Source organism: Megalobrama amblycephala, linkage group LG9, assembly GCF_018812025.1.
Source record: "Megalobrama amblycephala isolate DHTTF-2021 linkage group LG9, ASM1881202v1, whole genome shotgun sequence".
Classification (NCBI taxonomy): domain Eukaryota; kingdom Metazoa; phylum Chordata; class Actinopteri; order Cypriniformes; family Xenocyprididae; genus Megalobrama; species Megalobrama amblycephala.
The window spans coordinates 43211571-43229996 of NC_063052.1; the positions used below are offsets into that span (position 1 = coordinate 43211571).

The 18426-nt window shown below is 33.5% G+C and overlaps 1 protein-coding gene across 1 annotated transcript; it reads right to left on the reverse strand.

The window, feature by feature from the left end:
• Positions 1–262: 262 nt before the first annotated feature.
• msto1 (misato mitochondrial distribution and morphology regulator 1) lies at positions 263–18414 on the reverse strand. The gene is made up of 14 exons (XM_048203431.1): positions 18200–18414; positions 16486–16615; positions 15369–15438; positions 15193–15268; positions 15056–15119; positions 13659–13824; positions 13335–13449; positions 7734–7868; positions 7489–7641; positions 6242–6373; positions 5820–6004; positions 4120–4224; positions 3918–4030; positions 263–933 (listed from the first exon to the last, which is right to left on the reverse strand). The coding sequence occupies exons 1-14, from the start codon at positions 18281–18283 to the stop codon at positions 689–691; spliced, it is 1773 nt and encodes a 590-aa protein (XP_048059388.1). The 5' UTR covers positions 18284–18414; the 3' UTR covers positions 263–688.
• Positions 18415–18426: the final 12 nt, after the last annotated feature.

Sequence of the window (18426 nt, forward strand, 5' to 3'; positions counted from 1 at the left end):
TGTACTAAAGATGCCTTCAAAGATGAGCATCCGTAACATATGCATATTGATATCTAAATGTTTATATTTTTCTTCTTCATTCGGATATATAAAACAGCAATGATAAAAATAGCTAGCTAGGTTAGCTGATTACCTCAAAAGTCTGCGGAGATCGCCATCAATTCATACTGCTGTTAACACTAACGGAAACGATGAGACCTGTTTTCCTGTTTGATCATGTGACATTTGACATAAATCAAATGGAGAAAAAAAAAAGTCTCACTTAATGTTATAAGTGTATATTTCCTTCATAATCAGACCACAGCAAAAACCTTACAGTCAAATAAACAAGTGTTCGATGAAGGTGCATGTCCATTCACAATAATAACCGTTAACTTTCTTGAAGGGTATAACAGGCATATTTGATAATTAAGCAATAATTTATATGAAGGAAAAATATTTTACTTCTACACAATTAAGCTCTAGAAAAGCAGGTTTAATGAGGTTTACATATACAGAGACATGCACTTCTCACAGTCTTCTAAGTGTTTGTGCTGTTTTGAAGGGTTAGTGAGCTCATATCCCATAATTCCCAGAGGGAACATGCCGTGAACGCAGCTGAGCGACAGTCCATTCCGGACATGACTGATAATCGGGGCTGATTGGGTCTCTGACCCGACTCTACAGTGGGAGGATGGACGAGCTTTCATCAGTCATCATCATCCGATGAAGAACGGGAATGGTCCAGGCGGTAGCAGTGCGCGAGGTTCAGGAGCTGCTCCAGGGATTCGGTGAGCTCGCCCAGTTCCGGCCCGTGAGAGAGGAAGCTGGGGGTCACGCGGCGCAGGTCCAGCGCAGCACATGCTTTCTGCAGCTCGGACAGCTGGACACCCACAGCAGGACTGGACTGGAGAGACGTCAGGACTGGAAGACTACTGACCGAGTGAGAGGGAGCTGGGAGAGACACAGAAAGAAGACGAGAACTGGAATTACACAGGGATGAACAGTGAGAGAGAGGGGCCATGAACAAGACAAGAAACCTGGGTTCAATACAAATATTGACATTTACACTGAAGATCATTTTGTCTTATGATCCCTTAATGATTTAAAGTCCTCATTAAAATCAAAATTTCAAATCGAAATCAAGTGTCGTTATTCAGTTCAACAACTCAGTGGCGTCAATGGACTATATGCACGGAGCGCTCTTTAGAACTTACGCATTAATATAAGCTAGCTGGAAAACTTCCGGTGAGAGTCATGTGCTGGTGTGTTGAGCATCAGTAGTGTAATACTTAGCTTATAATCAGAATATAGTCACTTAAATAGTCAGGCATAGCATTAATTTAGTTATTCAAACATAAGACGGCATAAAAAAATAAATAAATAAAGTTGTACCTCAGTGTTCCTCCTCTGCTAAATTCAATTCGACCATCAATTTTCACACTTTTAGGTGAAAATAAGCTTCAAAAATTAAATATTTAATGTGCACTTTAGTTAGATTAATTGAATAAAGTGTGCTGAAATCATTGATCTTGTGCTGCACTGACTGACAGCTGCTGTGATTATAAAGAGAGAGCGGCGCTCGCTTTCTGTGTCATTCATTCACAAGAAAAGTTATTGTTTTTCATGAGATTTTATGAGTACTTCATACTTCACATTGACAAAATGTATTTTTAAACCTAGTTATTTTATAATGTTTAATATTTAGTTAAAAATTGAAGTGAAAAACGATTATGCTGATATATGCGCAAATAAATGCTACTTTGCCGCCACCTGCTGGTTAAAGTGGTAATTATTGTCTTTTTTATTTTTAAATAAGTGATTTCTATCAAATGTTTACGGAAGAGGATTAGGGCCAAGCAATAATTAAAAAATAAAACCATCTCGAGATTAAAGTTGTTAAATTTCGAGAAAAAAGTCGAGATAAAATGTTGAGAATAAACTCATTAAATTATGAGTTTATTGTCAACATTTTATCTCGACTTTTTTCTCGAAATTTAACAAGCTTTTTTCTTGTAAATTAACGACTTTTTTTCTCGTAATTTAATGACTTTATTCTCAACATTTTATCTCGACTTTTTTCTCGAAATTTAACAAGTTTTTTCTCGTAATTTAACGAGTTTATTCTCAACATTTTATCTCGACTTTTTTCTCGTAATTTAACAAGTTTTTTCTCGTAATTTAACAAGTTTATTCTTGTAAATTAACGACTTTTTTCTCGTAATTTAATGACTTTATTCTCAACATTTTATCTCGACTTTTTTCTCGTAATTTAACAAGTTTTTTCTCGTAATTTAACGAGTTTATTCTTGTAAATTAACAACTTTTTTTCTCGTAATTTAATGACTTTATTCTCAACATTTTATCTCAACTTTTTTCTCAAAATTTAACAAGTTTTTTCTCATAATTTAACAAGTTTATTCTCAACATTTTATCTAGACTTTTTTCTCGAAATTTAACAAGTTTTTTCTCGGAATTTAACGAGTTTATTCTCAACATTTTATCTCGACTTTTTTCTCGTAATTTAACAAGTTTTTTCTCGTAATTTAACAAGTTTATTCTTGTAAATTAACGACTTTTTTTCTCGTAATTTAATGACTTTATTCTCAACATTTTATCTCGACTTTTTTCTCGTAATTTAACAAGTTTTTTCTCGTAATTTAACGAGTTTATTCTTGTAAATTAACAACTTTTTTTCTCGTAATTTAATGACTTTATTCTCAACATTTTATCTCAACTTTTTTCTCAAAATTTAACAAGTTTTTTCTCATAATTTAACAAGTTTATTCTCAACATTTTATCTAGACTTTTTTCTCGTAATTTAACAAGTTTTTTCTCGTAATTTAACGAGTTTATTCTTGTAAATTAACGACTTTTTTTCTCGTAATTTAATGACTTTATTCTCAACATTTTATCTCGACTTTTTTCTCGAAATTTAACAAGTTTTTTCTCGTAATTTAACAAGTTTATTCTCAACATTTTATCTCGACTTTTTTCTCGTAATTTAATGAGTTTTTTCTCAATTTAGCAACTTTAATCTCGAGATGGTTTTATTTTTTTATTATTGCTTGGCCCTAATCCTCTTCCGTAAATGTTGAATTTCCTACTTTTTTAAACGTTCGGTTTTACAATGGGGACAATCTCAGAAGGAGGAACAAATAATGTTTGTGGTCATCACATTAAAAATAACATTTGAAGTGCTGGAAAATAATGCGTGTGTGTGTCTAATTACAGATACTGCGTTTTTAAACGCTCCCAATAGCTTCGTCTTTATTGAAATCAATAAAACTGGTTTATTGGCAAATTAGGTAAATGTGATAACTGCATTAAAATATGAACCGTGCATATAGTCCATTCATCAAAAGCAAAGGTACGGCGAACTCTGATGACATCAAATCTTACTCCCTCGACGTGACGAGTGTCCAAAGATGATTCACATATAGCTTTGATCATAATAACCCAGCAATTAGATAGTTATAGACCACTGTTAGAGCAATTAAGGACTTTCCAGCACTTCAAAGCTCAAAAGTGTAACTATTATCTAATTTAAATGTTATTTTTTAATGTGATGACCAAAAACGTTTTTCTTTCATCCTTCAAAGATCGTCACCATTTGTAAAATTTAAAGTATAACAATGTAAGAAAAATAACATATGGTGAAAAACAAACACTTATTTTAAAATGTAAAATTAAATCAACGCTATAACCAGTAGATGGCGGCAGAGGAGCACTTAATGGCTTATTTACCATTTCCATTCCTTTTTTTCCCCACACAATTTGCTTTTTAATTTATTTTTAGTGATTATCAAATCACTATTATAACACTAAAAATACATTTTTGCTATTTTTTTTGTACTGAAGTATGAAATATTTCATTATAGGATCATTCAGTCTCATCAAAGACTTCGACATCACAGGTCCTCTTTAAATCCACTCACTGGCAGGAGGAGCGGACTGGTTCTGGAGGAAACCCTGCGGACCCAGATCCGGACTGAAGATCTGTGGGAATGGAGGGGTGAGTTTACTGGGGCTGGACAGCAGCTGCACCGCCCTGCAGAAACAGACATGTGACTCAGACCAATGACCAATGACAGCAGTCTCAGAGCCGTACGGTTAGAGCCGCGTGTGTCGATCACTCACAGTGGGGATGATGGGTAACGTAACCTGACGTACGTCGCCAGCACGTCTTCTCCAGAGCGCTCGTAGTGCAGAGGACTGGGCGGCTCCACGCCCGGGAGAGGAGGACTGACAAAATACAAGACTAATATTAGACCAATCAATATTCACTGTGTTATTTTAGTATTATTGGTTACACTCTACAATAAGGTTCATTTATTAATCTTTGTTAAAGTTAGTAAAAATCTAATTGTTCACAGTGCATTAACGAATGTTAACTTTTGATTTTAAAAAAGTTTTAGTAAATGTAGAAATTAACATAACTAATGAAACCTTATTGTACAGTTTGACCATATTATTTATATGACACTATAGTTTATTGATATTTTGAATTAGGTTTTATTTTTATATTTTCAGTTTTAATTTAAAATTTTAGTTTATTTTTTTAGTCATTTTGTTATGTGCTTTTGTTTGTTATGTGCTGCTATTGTTATTTTTTTATTAGTTGTACATTTTTTATACTATTTAGGTTAATTTATTTTTATTTTAGTTCAGTTTTAGTTTTTATTTAATTCCAAGTAATTTTAGTGCTTCTATTTAAACTTATTTCATTTAGTTGAAAAGGCTAATTTTCTAATTTTCGTTTAGTTTTTCATTAAATAGTTTCATTTCAATTTACAGAAATATTTTAAATAGTTTTAGTTAAATATAATAACTGGTGGACTGGGTACAGCATTTTAAAATGGATTCAATTGCATTTTTAATTGCAATTCCATTGCTAAATTTTAAAGGTAACAAACATGGTGCAAAATTTGAATTTTAAGAAGCAGAATTTAAATGAAATGACATTCACATAAATTAATCTAAACATAAATTGGTATCTTTTTCAAAGGAAACACTTCACAGATTATTGTACAAGTGAAGAGATTTGTAAAAGTAACATTTAAAAAAAGTTATAGAAGTTTATGAAAAATTAAAATATATATTTTACAAAACATGTTCAACTCTAAAACTTCAAGAAAATCAAAATTAAATATCTGAACAAGTTCTGTGCCAAATTTTAGGTCGATATCTGAAGGTTTTTTTGCGCGCAGTACCAAACTCTTCCACTAGATGACATCCAGACTCCACCATATAAGGACTCTTTCATATATGTTTTGAGTGATCTGAACCATATTTTTTCCACACTTTTTGAAATATTTATGAAGTAGATTTCCTATTCAGAAGAAGTTTGTGCAGTAATGTTAATATTTGATTTGAATTCAACTCCTAAATCCGTGTGTTATAGTTTGGCACCACATCACAAATGAAGAATCTATGGCTATTTATCTATTGCTCTGTCATTTCTTCAAATATGAAAACTAGAGTCTGAAAGCTTTCAGATGATTTATAGTTTGTCAAGATTACTTTAGGTTTAGACTAAGATTGTTATAAACGTATAATAGCAAGTGTCCCACAGGTAAGGTGGTTAAAAACATTTTTATAAATCATAAATTCTGATTTGTATTCTTTATAATGTGTGAAACGTATTGACCATACAGGCAGTAATCAGAAATCGAACAGTGCATGATGGTTAATCATAACTCAATCACTTCGTCTGTTGTAATGTAACTTTAAAACTAATGCTCGTCAACACCAGGACTCGTGTGTGACAGTGTAACACATTTATTAGGAGGATAAACAAACAAACCTCAGCTAAATATATCAATGTAACATCCTCTCACCTGACTAGACTCTGCCCACCGAAACCTTTCAGAGTCACCGATTGGCCGAAACAGCGTCCGTCGCCGAGCTCAGGACACGCAGACAGGGGTTTCCACGGTAACGCATCAGCAAAAGCATCCAGAGCCTCAGGGAGGCAGCTGCCATGCATCATGGGAAACGGAACAGAGCCATAAGCTGAAACCACCTAGAAAACACAGTTGCATAAAGTCACAAGTTACAGACTGAGGCCCATTCACACCAAAAACCATAAGAACAGCAGTGGTGATGATGTTCTGTTTATTATTTTGTCGTCTGTCGCTTTAAATGCTCTAATTGGATTCTAATACGCTGTAATTCTAATCAAAAGCATCACTGACATGATGTTTAATATGTAAAAATGACATAATGAAGCTGTGTATTAAATGGACTGAATCCCGCTGACCTTCCTTCCCGAGTCGGTCAGAGCGTCCGAGAGCTGCCACATGGGGGCGCTGGCCTGTCCCAGTCTGTACGACACCGTCATGCTGTCCAGAGCCAGAGCCAGAACTGAGCTGGAGTGAAACCACAGCGTCGGCTGATGAGAGAGAACATCAGAATTAATCAACAGATCTGTGCTATTTAGTATTCATATTTTGAATTCATTTTTATTTTAATATTTTCTGTTTTTAATTTGATTAAAGGTTTAAGTAACTTTGTTGTGCATTTTTATTAGTTTTTGTAAAAAAAAGAAGTTTTTATTAGAGATGCACCGGAATTTCAGCTACCAAAACAGCTATTTTAATATCTGTTTAATAGCCTTTAATATCATGTGACAGACTGCTGTAGAGCCTCAGTTCAAGCGGCTCGTGAACCGATCAGCTCATCTCCTTTTTACTACAGTTACAGCACCAAATCAACATGAATGAACATCAGAAGGTACAGGACAACTTATTCGAAATGAATCATGTCTCATGTAATCGCTCAATCAGTGTTTCAATTGTGGAAAGACGTCAATATAACAGCTTATAGGCGACACAATATCACTTAAAGTTACATTAACCTTCAATTCAATGACCATAAACTCACTGATGCAAAGTTAGTTATGCACTGTATTACATATTCATTGTGTTTTTACTTAAGCTGTCAGTGATGTCTTCATTATTTAATGTGTGTTTGAATAAATCTGACATGAAAACAAGTTATTACAGAGTTTGTTGTTTATATTTCACCAACAAATCAAAGAAGAAACCATTCTGTTATTAAAATGTTGATATAAAAACTGCCTTGTGTGCTATTTAAATGTTTGTACAACTCAGCTTTAGCTATTTGAGTGTTGATTATTAAATAAGTTTGATTAATTAATTGATTATTAATTTATTTTCGGTTTCAGTTTTCAGCCAAATTCATCCTGAGTTTTTGGTTTCGGCCCAGAATTTATATTTCAGTGCATCCCTAGTTTTTATTAATTTTATTTCAGTTTTAGATTTAGCTATTTTAGTGCTTCAAGTCAGATTAAAGTGCATCAATGTAAAATGTTCACACAATAAACCACCAAAATTAAGGTGTTAAAGGGTTAGTTCACCCCAAAATTATGTCATTTTTCTTCTGCTTATGATCATTGATTAATGTTTACATGTGAGTAAAAGCTTAAATTAAATAATATAAAGTGATCGTAACTGTAACAGTTTCCAGTGAATGAAATCTGCTTACATCATAATTGATCAGCGGGAAAGTTGTGGGCGGATGAGGACGCCTCCCCAGTCCACCTCTCAGGGTCAAAGGGCAGAAGAACGAGCTGTGATTGGCCATATGGAGTGTTCCTAACGCAGAGTTCAGCATGTGGTACAAGTCCTTTATAGGGCTCTGTCAGCAGGAGACAAATAGATTCAGCCGCTTTAACACATGAAACCGGTTAAAACTGCTGTATTTCTTTTCGTACGAATGACGAATCTCACCGATTCTGGGTGATTGACAGGTGCCACGCCCCAAGTGAGGATGCCACGCCCTCCGTAAGAGTCCTTCAACAACTCTGTGACCTTTGACCCCAAGCCTGAAAAACCGTCAGCGAGGTCGCACAACACCTGAAAGCCCTGAACAGCAGGAAACAGAAGCGGAGAGCGTGAGACTGAGAGAAGAGCTTTATATTTACATTCATGCTCCTGACAGATGGCTTCACACTTACAGATTATAATAAACAATATAACAGAAGATAATACATAAAATAATATTTCAATGCTTTGGATCTGTAGTGCATTCACTTGCAAAACTTGTCAGTTCCCCCTAGAAACATTGCGTTCATTCTTAAAACTTGTGCGTTCCCATGAGAATCCTGCTCACAAAACTTTTGCGTTCGCTCTGAACTTTTACGCATTCGCTTCAAACTTTTTTTTGCATTTGCTTCAAACTTTTTTTGCATTCGCTTCAAACTTTTTTTGCATTCGCTTCAAACTTTTTTTTGCGTTTGCTTCAAACTTTTTTTGCATTCGCTTCAAACTTTTTTTGCATTCGCTTCAAACTTTTTTTTGCGTTTGCTTCAAACTTTTTTTGCATTCGCTTCAAACTTTTTTTTGCATTCGCTTCAAACTTTTTTTGCATTCGCTTCAAACTTTTTTTGCATTTGCTTCAAACTTTTTTTGCATTCGCTTCAAACTTTTTTTTGCGTTTGCTTCAAACTTTTTTTGCATTCGCTTCAAACTTTTTTTTGCATTCGCTTCAAACTTTTTTTGCATTCGCTTCAAACTTTTTTTTGCATTCGCTTCAAACTTTTTTTACATTCGCTTCAAACTTTTTTTTGCATTTGCTTCAAACTTTTTTTTGCATTCGCTTCAAACTTTTTTTTTTCATTTGCTTCAAACTTTTACGTGTTTGCTTCGAAATTCTTTTTGCGTTTGCTTCAAACTTTTTTGCGTTTGCTTCAAACTTTTTTTTGCATTTGCTTCAAACTTTTTTTTGCATTCGCTTCAAACTTTTTTTGCATTCGCTTCAAACTTTTTTTGGCATTTGCTTCAAACTTTTTTTTTGCATTTGCTTCAAACTTTTTTTTGCATTCGCTTCAAACTTTTTTTTTTCATTTGCTTCAAACTTTTACGTGTTTGCTTCGAAATTCTTTTTGCGTTTGCTTCAAACTTTTTTTGCGTTTGCTTCAAACTTTTTTTTGCATTTGCTTCAAACTTTTTTTTGCATTTGCTTCAAACTTTTTTTTGCATTTGCTTCAAACTTTTTTTTGCATTCGCTTCAAACTTTTTTTACATTCGCTTCAAACTTTTTTTTGCATTCGCTTCAAACTTTTTTTGCATTCGCTTCAAACTTTTTTTTGGCATTTGCTTCAAACTTTTTTTGCATTCCCTTCAAACTTTTTTTTGGCATTTGCTTCAAACTTTTGCATTTGCTTCAAACTTTTTTTTGCGTTTGCTTCAAACTTTTACGTGTTTGCTTCAAACTTTTTTTTTGCATTCGCTTCAAACTTTTTTTGCGTTTGCTTCAAACTTTTTTTTGCATTTGCTTCAAACTTTTTTTGCATTTGCTTCAAACTTTTTTTTGCATTCGCTTCAAACTTTTTTTTGCATTCGCTTCAAACTTTTTTTACATTTGCTTCAAACTTTTTTTTTGCATTTGCTTCAAACTTTTTTTTGCATTCGCTTCAAACTTTTTTTTTGCATTTGCTTCAAACTTTTACGTGTTTGCTTCAAACTTTTTTTGCATTTGCTTCAAACTTTTTTTGCATTTGCTTCAAACTTTTTTTTGCATTCGCTTCAAACTTTTTTTTGCATTCGCTTCAAACTTTTTTTACATTTGCTTCAAACTTTTTTTTTGCATTTGCTTCAAACTTTTTTTTGCATTCGCTTCAAACTTTTTTTTTTCATTTGCTTCAAACTTTTACGTGTTTGCTTCGAAATTCTTTTTGCGTTTGCTTCAAACTTTTTTTGCGTTTGCTTCAAACTTTTTTTTGCATTTGCTTCAAACTTTTTTTTGCATTCGCTTCAAACTTTTTTTGCATTCGCTTCAAACTTTTTTTTGGCATTTGCTTCAAACTTTTACGTGTTCACTTCAAACTTTTTTTGCATTCGCTTCAAACTTTTTTTTGCATTTGCTTCAAACTTTTTTTTGCATTTGCTTCAAACTTTTGCATTTGCTTCAAACTTTTTTTTTGCGTTTGCTTCAAACTTTTACGTGTTTGCTTCAAACTTTTTTTTGGCATTGCTTCAAACTTTTTTTGCATTGCTTCAAACTTTTTTTTGCATTTGCTTCAAACTTTTACGTGTTTGCTTCAAACTTTTTTTGCGTTTGCTTCAAACTTTTTTTTGCATTTGCTTCAAACTTTTTTTTTGCATTTGCTTCAAACTTTTACGTGTTTGCTTCAAACTTTTTTTGCATTCGCTTCAAACTTTTTTTTGCATTTGCTTCAAACTTTTTTTTGCATTTGCTTCAAACTTTTGCATTTGCTTCAAACTTTTTTTTTGCGTTTGCTTCAAACTTTTTTTTGCATTCGCTTCAAACTTTTTTTTGGCATTCGCTTCAAACTTTTTTTTGGCATTCGCTTCAAACTTTTTTTGCATTTGCTTCAAACTTTTTTATGCATTTGCTTCAAACTTTTTTTGCATTCGCTTCAAACTTTTTTTGCATTTGCTTCAAACTTTTTTTGCATTTGCTTCAAACTTTTTTATGCATTTGCTTCAAACTTTTTTTGCATTCGCTTCAAACTTTAACGTGTTTGCTTCGAACTTTTTTTGCATTCGCTTCAAACTTTTTTTTGCATTTGCTTCAAACTTTTTTTTGCATTCACTTCAAACTTTTTTTGCATTCGCTTCAAACTTTAACGTGTTTGCTTCGAACTTTTTTTTGCATTTGCTTCAAACTTTTTTATGCATTTGCTTCAAACTTTTTTTGCATTCGCTTCAAACTTTAACGTGTTTGCTTCGAACTTTTTTTGCATTCGCTTCAAACTTTTTTTTGCATTTGCTTCAAACTTTTTTTTGCATTCACTTCAAACTTTTTTTGCATTCGCTTCAAACTTTAACGTGTTTGCTTCGAACTTTTTTTTGCATTCGCTTCAAACTTTAACGTGTTTGCTTCGAACTTTTTTTTGCATTCGCTTCAAACTTTTTTTTGCATTTGCTTCAAACTTTTTTTTGCATTCACTTCAAACTTTTTTTGCATTCGCTTCAAACTTTAACGTGTTTGCTTCGAACTTTTTTTTGCATTCGCTTCAAACTTTTTTTTGCATTTGCTTCAAACTTTTTTTTGCATTCACTTCAAACTTTTTTTGCATTCGCTTCAAACTTTTTTTACATTTGCTTCAAACTTTTACGTGTTTGCTTCAAACTTTTTTTGCATTTGCTTCAAACTTTTATGTGTTTGCTTCGAAATTCTTTTTGCGTTTGCTTCAAACTTTTTTTGCATTCGCTTCAAACTTTTTTTGCGTTTGCTTCAAACTTTTACGTGTTTGCTTCAAACTTTTTTTGCATTCGCTTCAAACTTTTTTTTGCATTCGCTTCAAACTTTTTTTGCATTCGCTTCAAACTTTTACGTGTTTGCTTCGAACTTTTTTTGCATTCGCTTCAAACTTTTTTTGCGTTTGCTTCAAACTTTTACGTGTTTGCTTCGAAATTCTTTTTGCGTTTGCTTCAAACTTTTTTTGCATTCGCTTCAAACTTTTTTTGCATTTGCTTCAAACTTTTACGTGTTTGCTTCGAACTTTTTTTGCATTTGCTTCAAACTTTTTTTTTGCGTTTGCTTCAAACTTTTTTTTTGCGTTTGCTTCAAACTTTTACGTGTTTGCTTCAAACTTTTTTTTGCGTTTGCTTCAAACTTTTACGTGTTTACTTCAAACTTTTTTTTGCGTTTGCTTCAAACTTTTACGTGTTTGCTCCAAACTTTTTTGGCATTCGCTTCAAACTTTTTTTTGCATTCGCTTCAAACTTTTTTTTGCATTTGCTTCAAACTTTTTTTTGCATTTGCTTCAAACTTTTTTTGCGTTTGCTTCAAACTTTTTTTGCATTTGCTTCAAACTTTTTTTGCATTCGCTTCAAACTTTTACGTGTTTGCTTCGAACTTTTTTTGCATTCGCTTCAAACTTTTTTTTGCATTTGCTTCAAACTTTTTTTTGCATTCGCTTCAAACTTTTTTTACATTTGCTTCAAACTTTTACGTGTTTGCTTCAAACTTTTTTTGCATTTGCTTCAAACTTTTACGTGTTTGCTTCGAAATTCTTTTTGCGTTTGCTTCAAACTTTTTTTGCATTCGCTTCAAACTTTTTTTGCGTTTGCTTCAAACTTTTACGTGTTTGCTTCGAACTTTTTTTGCATTTGCTTCAAACTTTTTTTGCATTTGCTTCAAACTTTTACGTGTTTGCTTCGAACTTTTTTTGCATTCGCTTCAAACTTTTTTTGCATTTGCTTCAAACTTTTACGTGTTTGCTTCAAACTTTTTTTGCATTCGCTTCAAACTTTTTTTGCATTTGCTTTAAACTTTTACGTGTTTGCTTCGAAATTCTTTTTGCGTTTGCTTCAAACTTTTTTTGCGTTTGCTTCAAACTTTTACGTGTTTGCTTCGAACTTTTTTTGCATTTGCTTCAAACTTTTTTTGCATTCGCTTCAAACTTTTTTTGCATTTGCTTCAAACTTTTACATGTTTGCTTCGAAATTCTTTTTGCGTTTGCTTCAAACTTTTTTTTGCATTTGCTTCGAACTTTTTTTGCATTCGCTTCAAACTTTTTTTTCCATTCGCTTCAAACTTTTTTTTCCATTCGCTTCAAACTTTTTTTTGCATTCGCTTCAAACTTTTATGTGTTCGCTTCAAACTTTTACGTGTTCGCTTCAAACTTTTTTTTCCATTCGCTTCAAACTTTTATGTGTTCGCTTCAAACTTTTACGTGTTCGCTTCAAACTTTTTTTTCCATTCGCTTCAAACTTTTATGTGTTCGCTTCAAACTTTTACGTGTTCGCTTCAAACTTTTACGTGTTCGCTTCAAACTTTTACGTGTTCGCTTCAAACTTTTTTTTGGCATTCGCTTCAAACTTTTTTTTGCATTTGCTTCAAACTTTTTTTTACATTTGCTTCGAACTTTTACGTGTTTGCTTCAAACTTTTTTTTGCGTTCACTTGAAACTTTTGCACGTTCGCTTGAAACTCGTATTCACTTGAACCTTTGGTGTTTGCTCGAAACTTGTACGCATTCACTTCAAACATTTGCACTTTTGAACAAATACAAAATCAGCAACGCAAAGATTCTTGGGGGAATGCAAAGTTTTGTTATATGCATAACCATTGAAATAATATTAATTTTTCCTCCCGTCCCATATTTTTCCTCAACACCAGGACCCTTTTATGGGCTCCATAAATCTCACAAAACCACATTCAGGTCACATTGGTTTTTGGTGGAGATGTGGTAGTTTGTTAAAATGTAAAAAAACAAACAAAAAAAACCTTGATGCTCCAAATAACAAGCTTAAAACCTTTATTCAAATGTAACCTTATTTCCTTTGATTTTGAGCTGGACGTGAAGCTGACAGGTTTTCTGAGTTTGTCGTGGTTCGTAGAGGTGGATGTGTGCGTTACCTGCAGATAGTCACACTCCTCCACGAAGAAGTGCAGCCGATCCTCCAGATCCTCCAGCACTGGACCCTGTAAGAGCGCCTCCCCCTGGCCAAATGCTTCCAGACGCTCAGACTCACTGACCACACGCACAATAAACACAGTTACAGCTCTTACAGTTACAGTGATGCAGTGTCAAAAAGTTCTGGAGGGCCGAAATCACTGACCGAAACGGTTTAATTAGCGCTTCTCCAATAGCGCATCTTTACTATGTCAGTGTTTTTGGACTATGCTATTTTCAGCTGAACTAAAGAATGTAAACTGGTTCTCAGTCATTGTATTACTCACCCGTCATGGTTGTACCGGTTAATGACGGAGATGGTTTGAGGATGTAGATGGATCCTCAGGAAATCTGACCACACCCTCACGCTTCCCTCCAGCCTATAGGATTTCTGTATCCGCTCCAGACTGCTGTTCACCGTCTCCATGGCAACGCTCGCTCCTGCGCTGGCCACTTCAGGACAATTCACAATATTGCATGAATACATGAATAGCTACAGGTAGGGCTGGACAATACAGAATCAACAAATAACATATATTTTGACATTTTCATCCTTTTGAGAACCTCTTTTGCTTTTGTAGATACAAGTGAAGCGGGATATTAAATGAGCAAAGAAAATGTAGGATGAGACATTTTTTGGATAGATGGCAAGAAATAAGAGGGACTGATGATGTCATCTGAAAGGGAAGTCATTATTACAACATTAAGGCAGTGCTAGTTTAGTAGCATTGATATTCTATAATAGTTTTTGTTAATATTTTGAATCAATTAATATTTTGTTTATATTATACATTTTTATATTTTCTGTTTTCACTATAATTTTAGTTAAAGTTTTAGTAATTTTGTGTTGAGCCGTTTTTTATTTTTTTAAATATGTAAATAGTTTCTATTAATTTTATTTATTAGTTTTAGTTATTTTAGTACTTTAAGTTTAAATTAGATTTTATTTTTATACTTTTTATACTTTTAATTACTTTAATAATTTTGTTCTGTTTTTGTAATTTTTCTTAGTTTTATTTTTTAAATATGTCAATACAGTTTTATTTTATTTATTAGTTTTAGATATTTTAGTTCTTCAACTTTGAATTAGATTTTATTTTTATATTTTGTTTTCACTATAAATTGTTACATTTGTAGTAATTTTGCTGTTTTTGTCGTTTTTATTAGTTTTAATTTTTTTATTTTGTCTATATAGTTTTTAATGATTTTATTTTTATATTTTGTTTTCACTATAAATTGTTAAATTTGTAGTAATTTTGCTGTTTTTGTCGTTTTTATTAGTTTTAATTTAAAAAAAAGTGTCTATACAGTTATTAAATTTTATTTAATAGTTTTAGTTATTTTAGTAGTACATTTTATTTTAGTACTTCAAGTTAAACTTAAAGAAAATTAGAAATGTTACCTTCACAACTACCTTTTATTTAATTTTTACAAGCAAGTTTATTTTAACATTTTATTTCAGTTAACTTTTTTTAAAGTAGATAAAATATTTTTAATGGCTTCAGTTAACGATAATAACCCTGCATCAAGGTCACAGGTTTGATTCCCAGGAAACACATGAACTGATGAACACACACCTTCAATGCAAGTCGCTTTGAATAAAAGCATCTGCCAAATGTATCAGTGTAAATGTTCACAATAAGAGCAGAATGATGAATGAAGCTGATTTTGAGTTCATACACACCTGAGCTGTGACCCACCGCAGAGGAACGACACGTGAAACCTGGATCTGCTAGTAAACCTCCCGTCTACACACACAGATATCAGTTATTACATGCTTTCAAAACCCCTGCTGAGCTTCATTAATACACTCTCACTTACATCTAGATTGTCGAGATCCTTTAGGAAAGGGTTTTTGGTGGGAGGACTTTCTTTGTGGGTCATAATCTGTCCTTGCCTGAGAGCAGAGAATAAAAACTCAATCATTCAGCTTTTAATTAGAAATCATAAACACTGAAAAACAACACAAGAGTATAAACAGTAAACACGTGTTGTACCATGTAAAGGTGGTGTTTTCATTCTCTGTGTCGTACAGACTGCCCTGCTTCCTCAGCGTCTGAAGACTTCCTGAAGATACCAACAAAACAAAATCATTATAAGCATCAAGTGTCAAGTCAAACATTACTGTACTGTTGCTCATAATTAGTGTTTGGATCATGACAGCTCAGCCCGATTTATACAGACGTGTGCAGAATGATCATGAATGTGAATGTAAAAATGAGTTATAAAACATTTACATTAATTCAATTAGAGAGGAATTAGTCAAGGAGCCAACAATATTTGTGATATACAGTGCCAGGTTATTTGAAGCAAACTAGAGAAGAGGAGAAATGCAGAAAAGTAAAGGAACTTTTTATTTTATCTTTGTTTATTTTTTGTGTAAGCGCATATGTACAAAATATGTGCCTAAATGCATCCCTCTTTATAAATCGCAATTTATCTAAAATTCAAGCACAATAACTCACAGTTCACTCATCATCAACAGCTGTGTTTCCATCCAAAGTTGTGAATTTAACTTATTCGCAAAATTGGATTATCGCATAAAACATTTGTGAATAAAGCAGCGTTTCCACCCCAAGAGAACAAAAATTGTCACTGGGAAACTGGCGCAAAATATCAGTAAAAACATTTCTGCAATCAGGCTCTTTTTCCCTCCATCATAAATGAGTTTGTCTCAGAACATCAGAAACACAATAAACGCTGTCATGTGATCTTGCGTTCTGATGCTGGTGTTTGGGAACACAATCATGTGAGACGCTCCTGGAGGAATTAAACCAAATCATTCTGATGACAGACTTTGACTCAGACGTTTCAGAACCACGATGCTGCGATGCGATTGGTCCGCTGGCTAGTCCAGTTATCCAATCACAGCCTCTGCTGAGGCAAAATCACATGAGGTTTTGAGGGATTTATATGTTTTTGTTCGTAGTTTATATGTATATATTCTTATCAGATGAAAAAAAAAAGATCAGTTTTTATGCATATTTTTAGATTTTATGTGCATCTTGGCGCTTCTATCCAGTGTTTTTAATGCGATATCCCAAAATGCGTATACAAATAGGTGGAGGGAAACCAAATCAAAATGCAACAGTACAATCAGACTGTGTCCATTACCTTTGAGGTCCATGGCGATGAGTCGGGGGGTGTATGTCACGTGACCCCCCAGCGTCAGACCCTCTCTGAACATCACGTCACTCTGCAGCTCACCCTCCGGCACCACCGCATCATAAACCAGACCCGCATCCTACACAAACACAGACGGGAGATGCATGTGATTTACCTGTTCGAATCACCTGAACTAAGAGGGACTCGAACCCGGGTACGCTGGCACAGGAGGCGGGCGCTCTAACAAGCAGGTCTAAAGACAGCAGTTTACACACACACAGCTCTTACTACTAGGGCTGGGTAAAAAATATCGATTTCTCGATTTTAATCGATTCTCATTTTTACGAACCGATATTGATTCTTAAATCCTAAGAATCGATTACTCTGTTTTCAGTTGATGAATGAGCAGAATATGTAGCTCCTCCCATCCAATAAATCGCAATAATCTTTGTTACTTTTGATATGAAGCAAAGTCTCAGATTTCAAACGACGTCCATCTTATTATGAGATTCAGAAAATAAATACCGTTTTGGCGCTGTTTAATGTGGCGTGACGGATCGCTTTAGCGCCTCAGTTAAAGAGAAGCATGTGATCATCCTCTCCTCCGCTTTAATACCAGTTACAGCGAAATAAACATGCATGAACATCTGAAGGTATGTTAAAATATACAGTACAACTTACTGAAATCCGTATCATGTCTCGTGTAATCGCTCAATCAGTGCTTCAACCTCAATAAAACAGTTTCAATGTCACGTGACGTCACATTTACCTCAGAAAAACATATTCAGTGACCATAAACTCATTAGTCAGCTAGAAAAGTGCTCTAGAGAGCAGCATTCTGATAAATATAGCTATGCACCGTTACATATTCATTATAATTTATAATGTTCTTCAATATTTAATGCATGTTTGAATAAATCAGTTATGACAGCTGCCATTTAAATGTTTATATTTAAAAAAAACGAATTGGAGTAGAAATATGATTATGTAATTCTGAACCTTATTCATAACAGAAACATCATTGAGTGTAATTTAAGTGTTTGTATATAAATAAGTTAATTTAACCTTCAAGTATTATTATAGTAGTACCAGCTGACTCTCATGTGTAGTTTACAGCATTAGTGGAGAGATTTTTTTCCTCTAGAATATTTGCCATGTGCTGAAACTGAAATACTACATCCAAAATAATCGAATCGAATGCATGTGAATAGTAATCGAATAGAATCGTGAAAATTGTGTCAATACCCAGCCCTATTTACTACTATTACAACAGTATCAAATTACTACTTTAAAGTCATGCATTTAATAAAAAATAATGTGCACAGACAAATCACTTATAATAAATACTGCAATAATCCAAAATATAAAGGCATTACCATGCTACATGGTCAAAAACATGACACAAGCACCATGACAATGCACAAAATCATGCCAGTTTTAGTAAGTGTTGTTACTACAGTTATAGTATAGTTTTTGCGGTAAAATCATAAATAACTAATCTCTGTCTCTTTTGACAGGGTTACCACTGTACTAGTTTACTGTACTGTAGAAAATACTGTTACCATGGTAAAATCTACATCTTTTTCTTAACTAAAAACAAAGCCATTCTTCATTTTGGAAGCTAAAATTAAAGTTAAGTTATAAAATTATTAGACATCTCTTGTTATTGATCCACTGAAATGATATTTTCTGAGTATAAACTGAATGTATTAAACAAACTCACCTGTAAATTCCACCAGTGCGTCCCGACAAAGTTGGAATAATGTCCCAGCTGGAGTGTGACCACCTCCCTGCACGTGCCGCTCATTATGCCTTTTAAGATATTAAAACATCTTAATCATAAGTTTAGTGAAGATGAACATGATATTTCTCATGATGTGCTCGAAAAACGCAAGGCTGCAGTCCAGACGAACTTCCGCGTGTGCCTCTAGTAATCCTCCACCGTGATTG

What these genes read in the sequence shown, in the direction of transcription:
- msto1 (XM_048203431.1), bottom strand. Translation starts at nt 18,283, where the DNA reads ATGAGCGGCACGTGCAGGGAGGTGGTCACACTCCAGCTGGGACATTAT. An exon ending in TCCCGCTGATCAATTATGAT is followed by an intron (nt 6,374 to 7,488) that starts GTAAGCAGATTT and finishes CTCTCTCATCAG; the next exon opens with CCGACGCTGTGGTTTCACTC. An exon ending in CGTTACCCATCATCCCCACT is followed by an intron (nt 4,031 to 4,119) that starts GTGAGTGATCGA and finishes CTGTTTCTGCAG; the next exon opens with GGCGGTGCAGCTGCTGTCCA.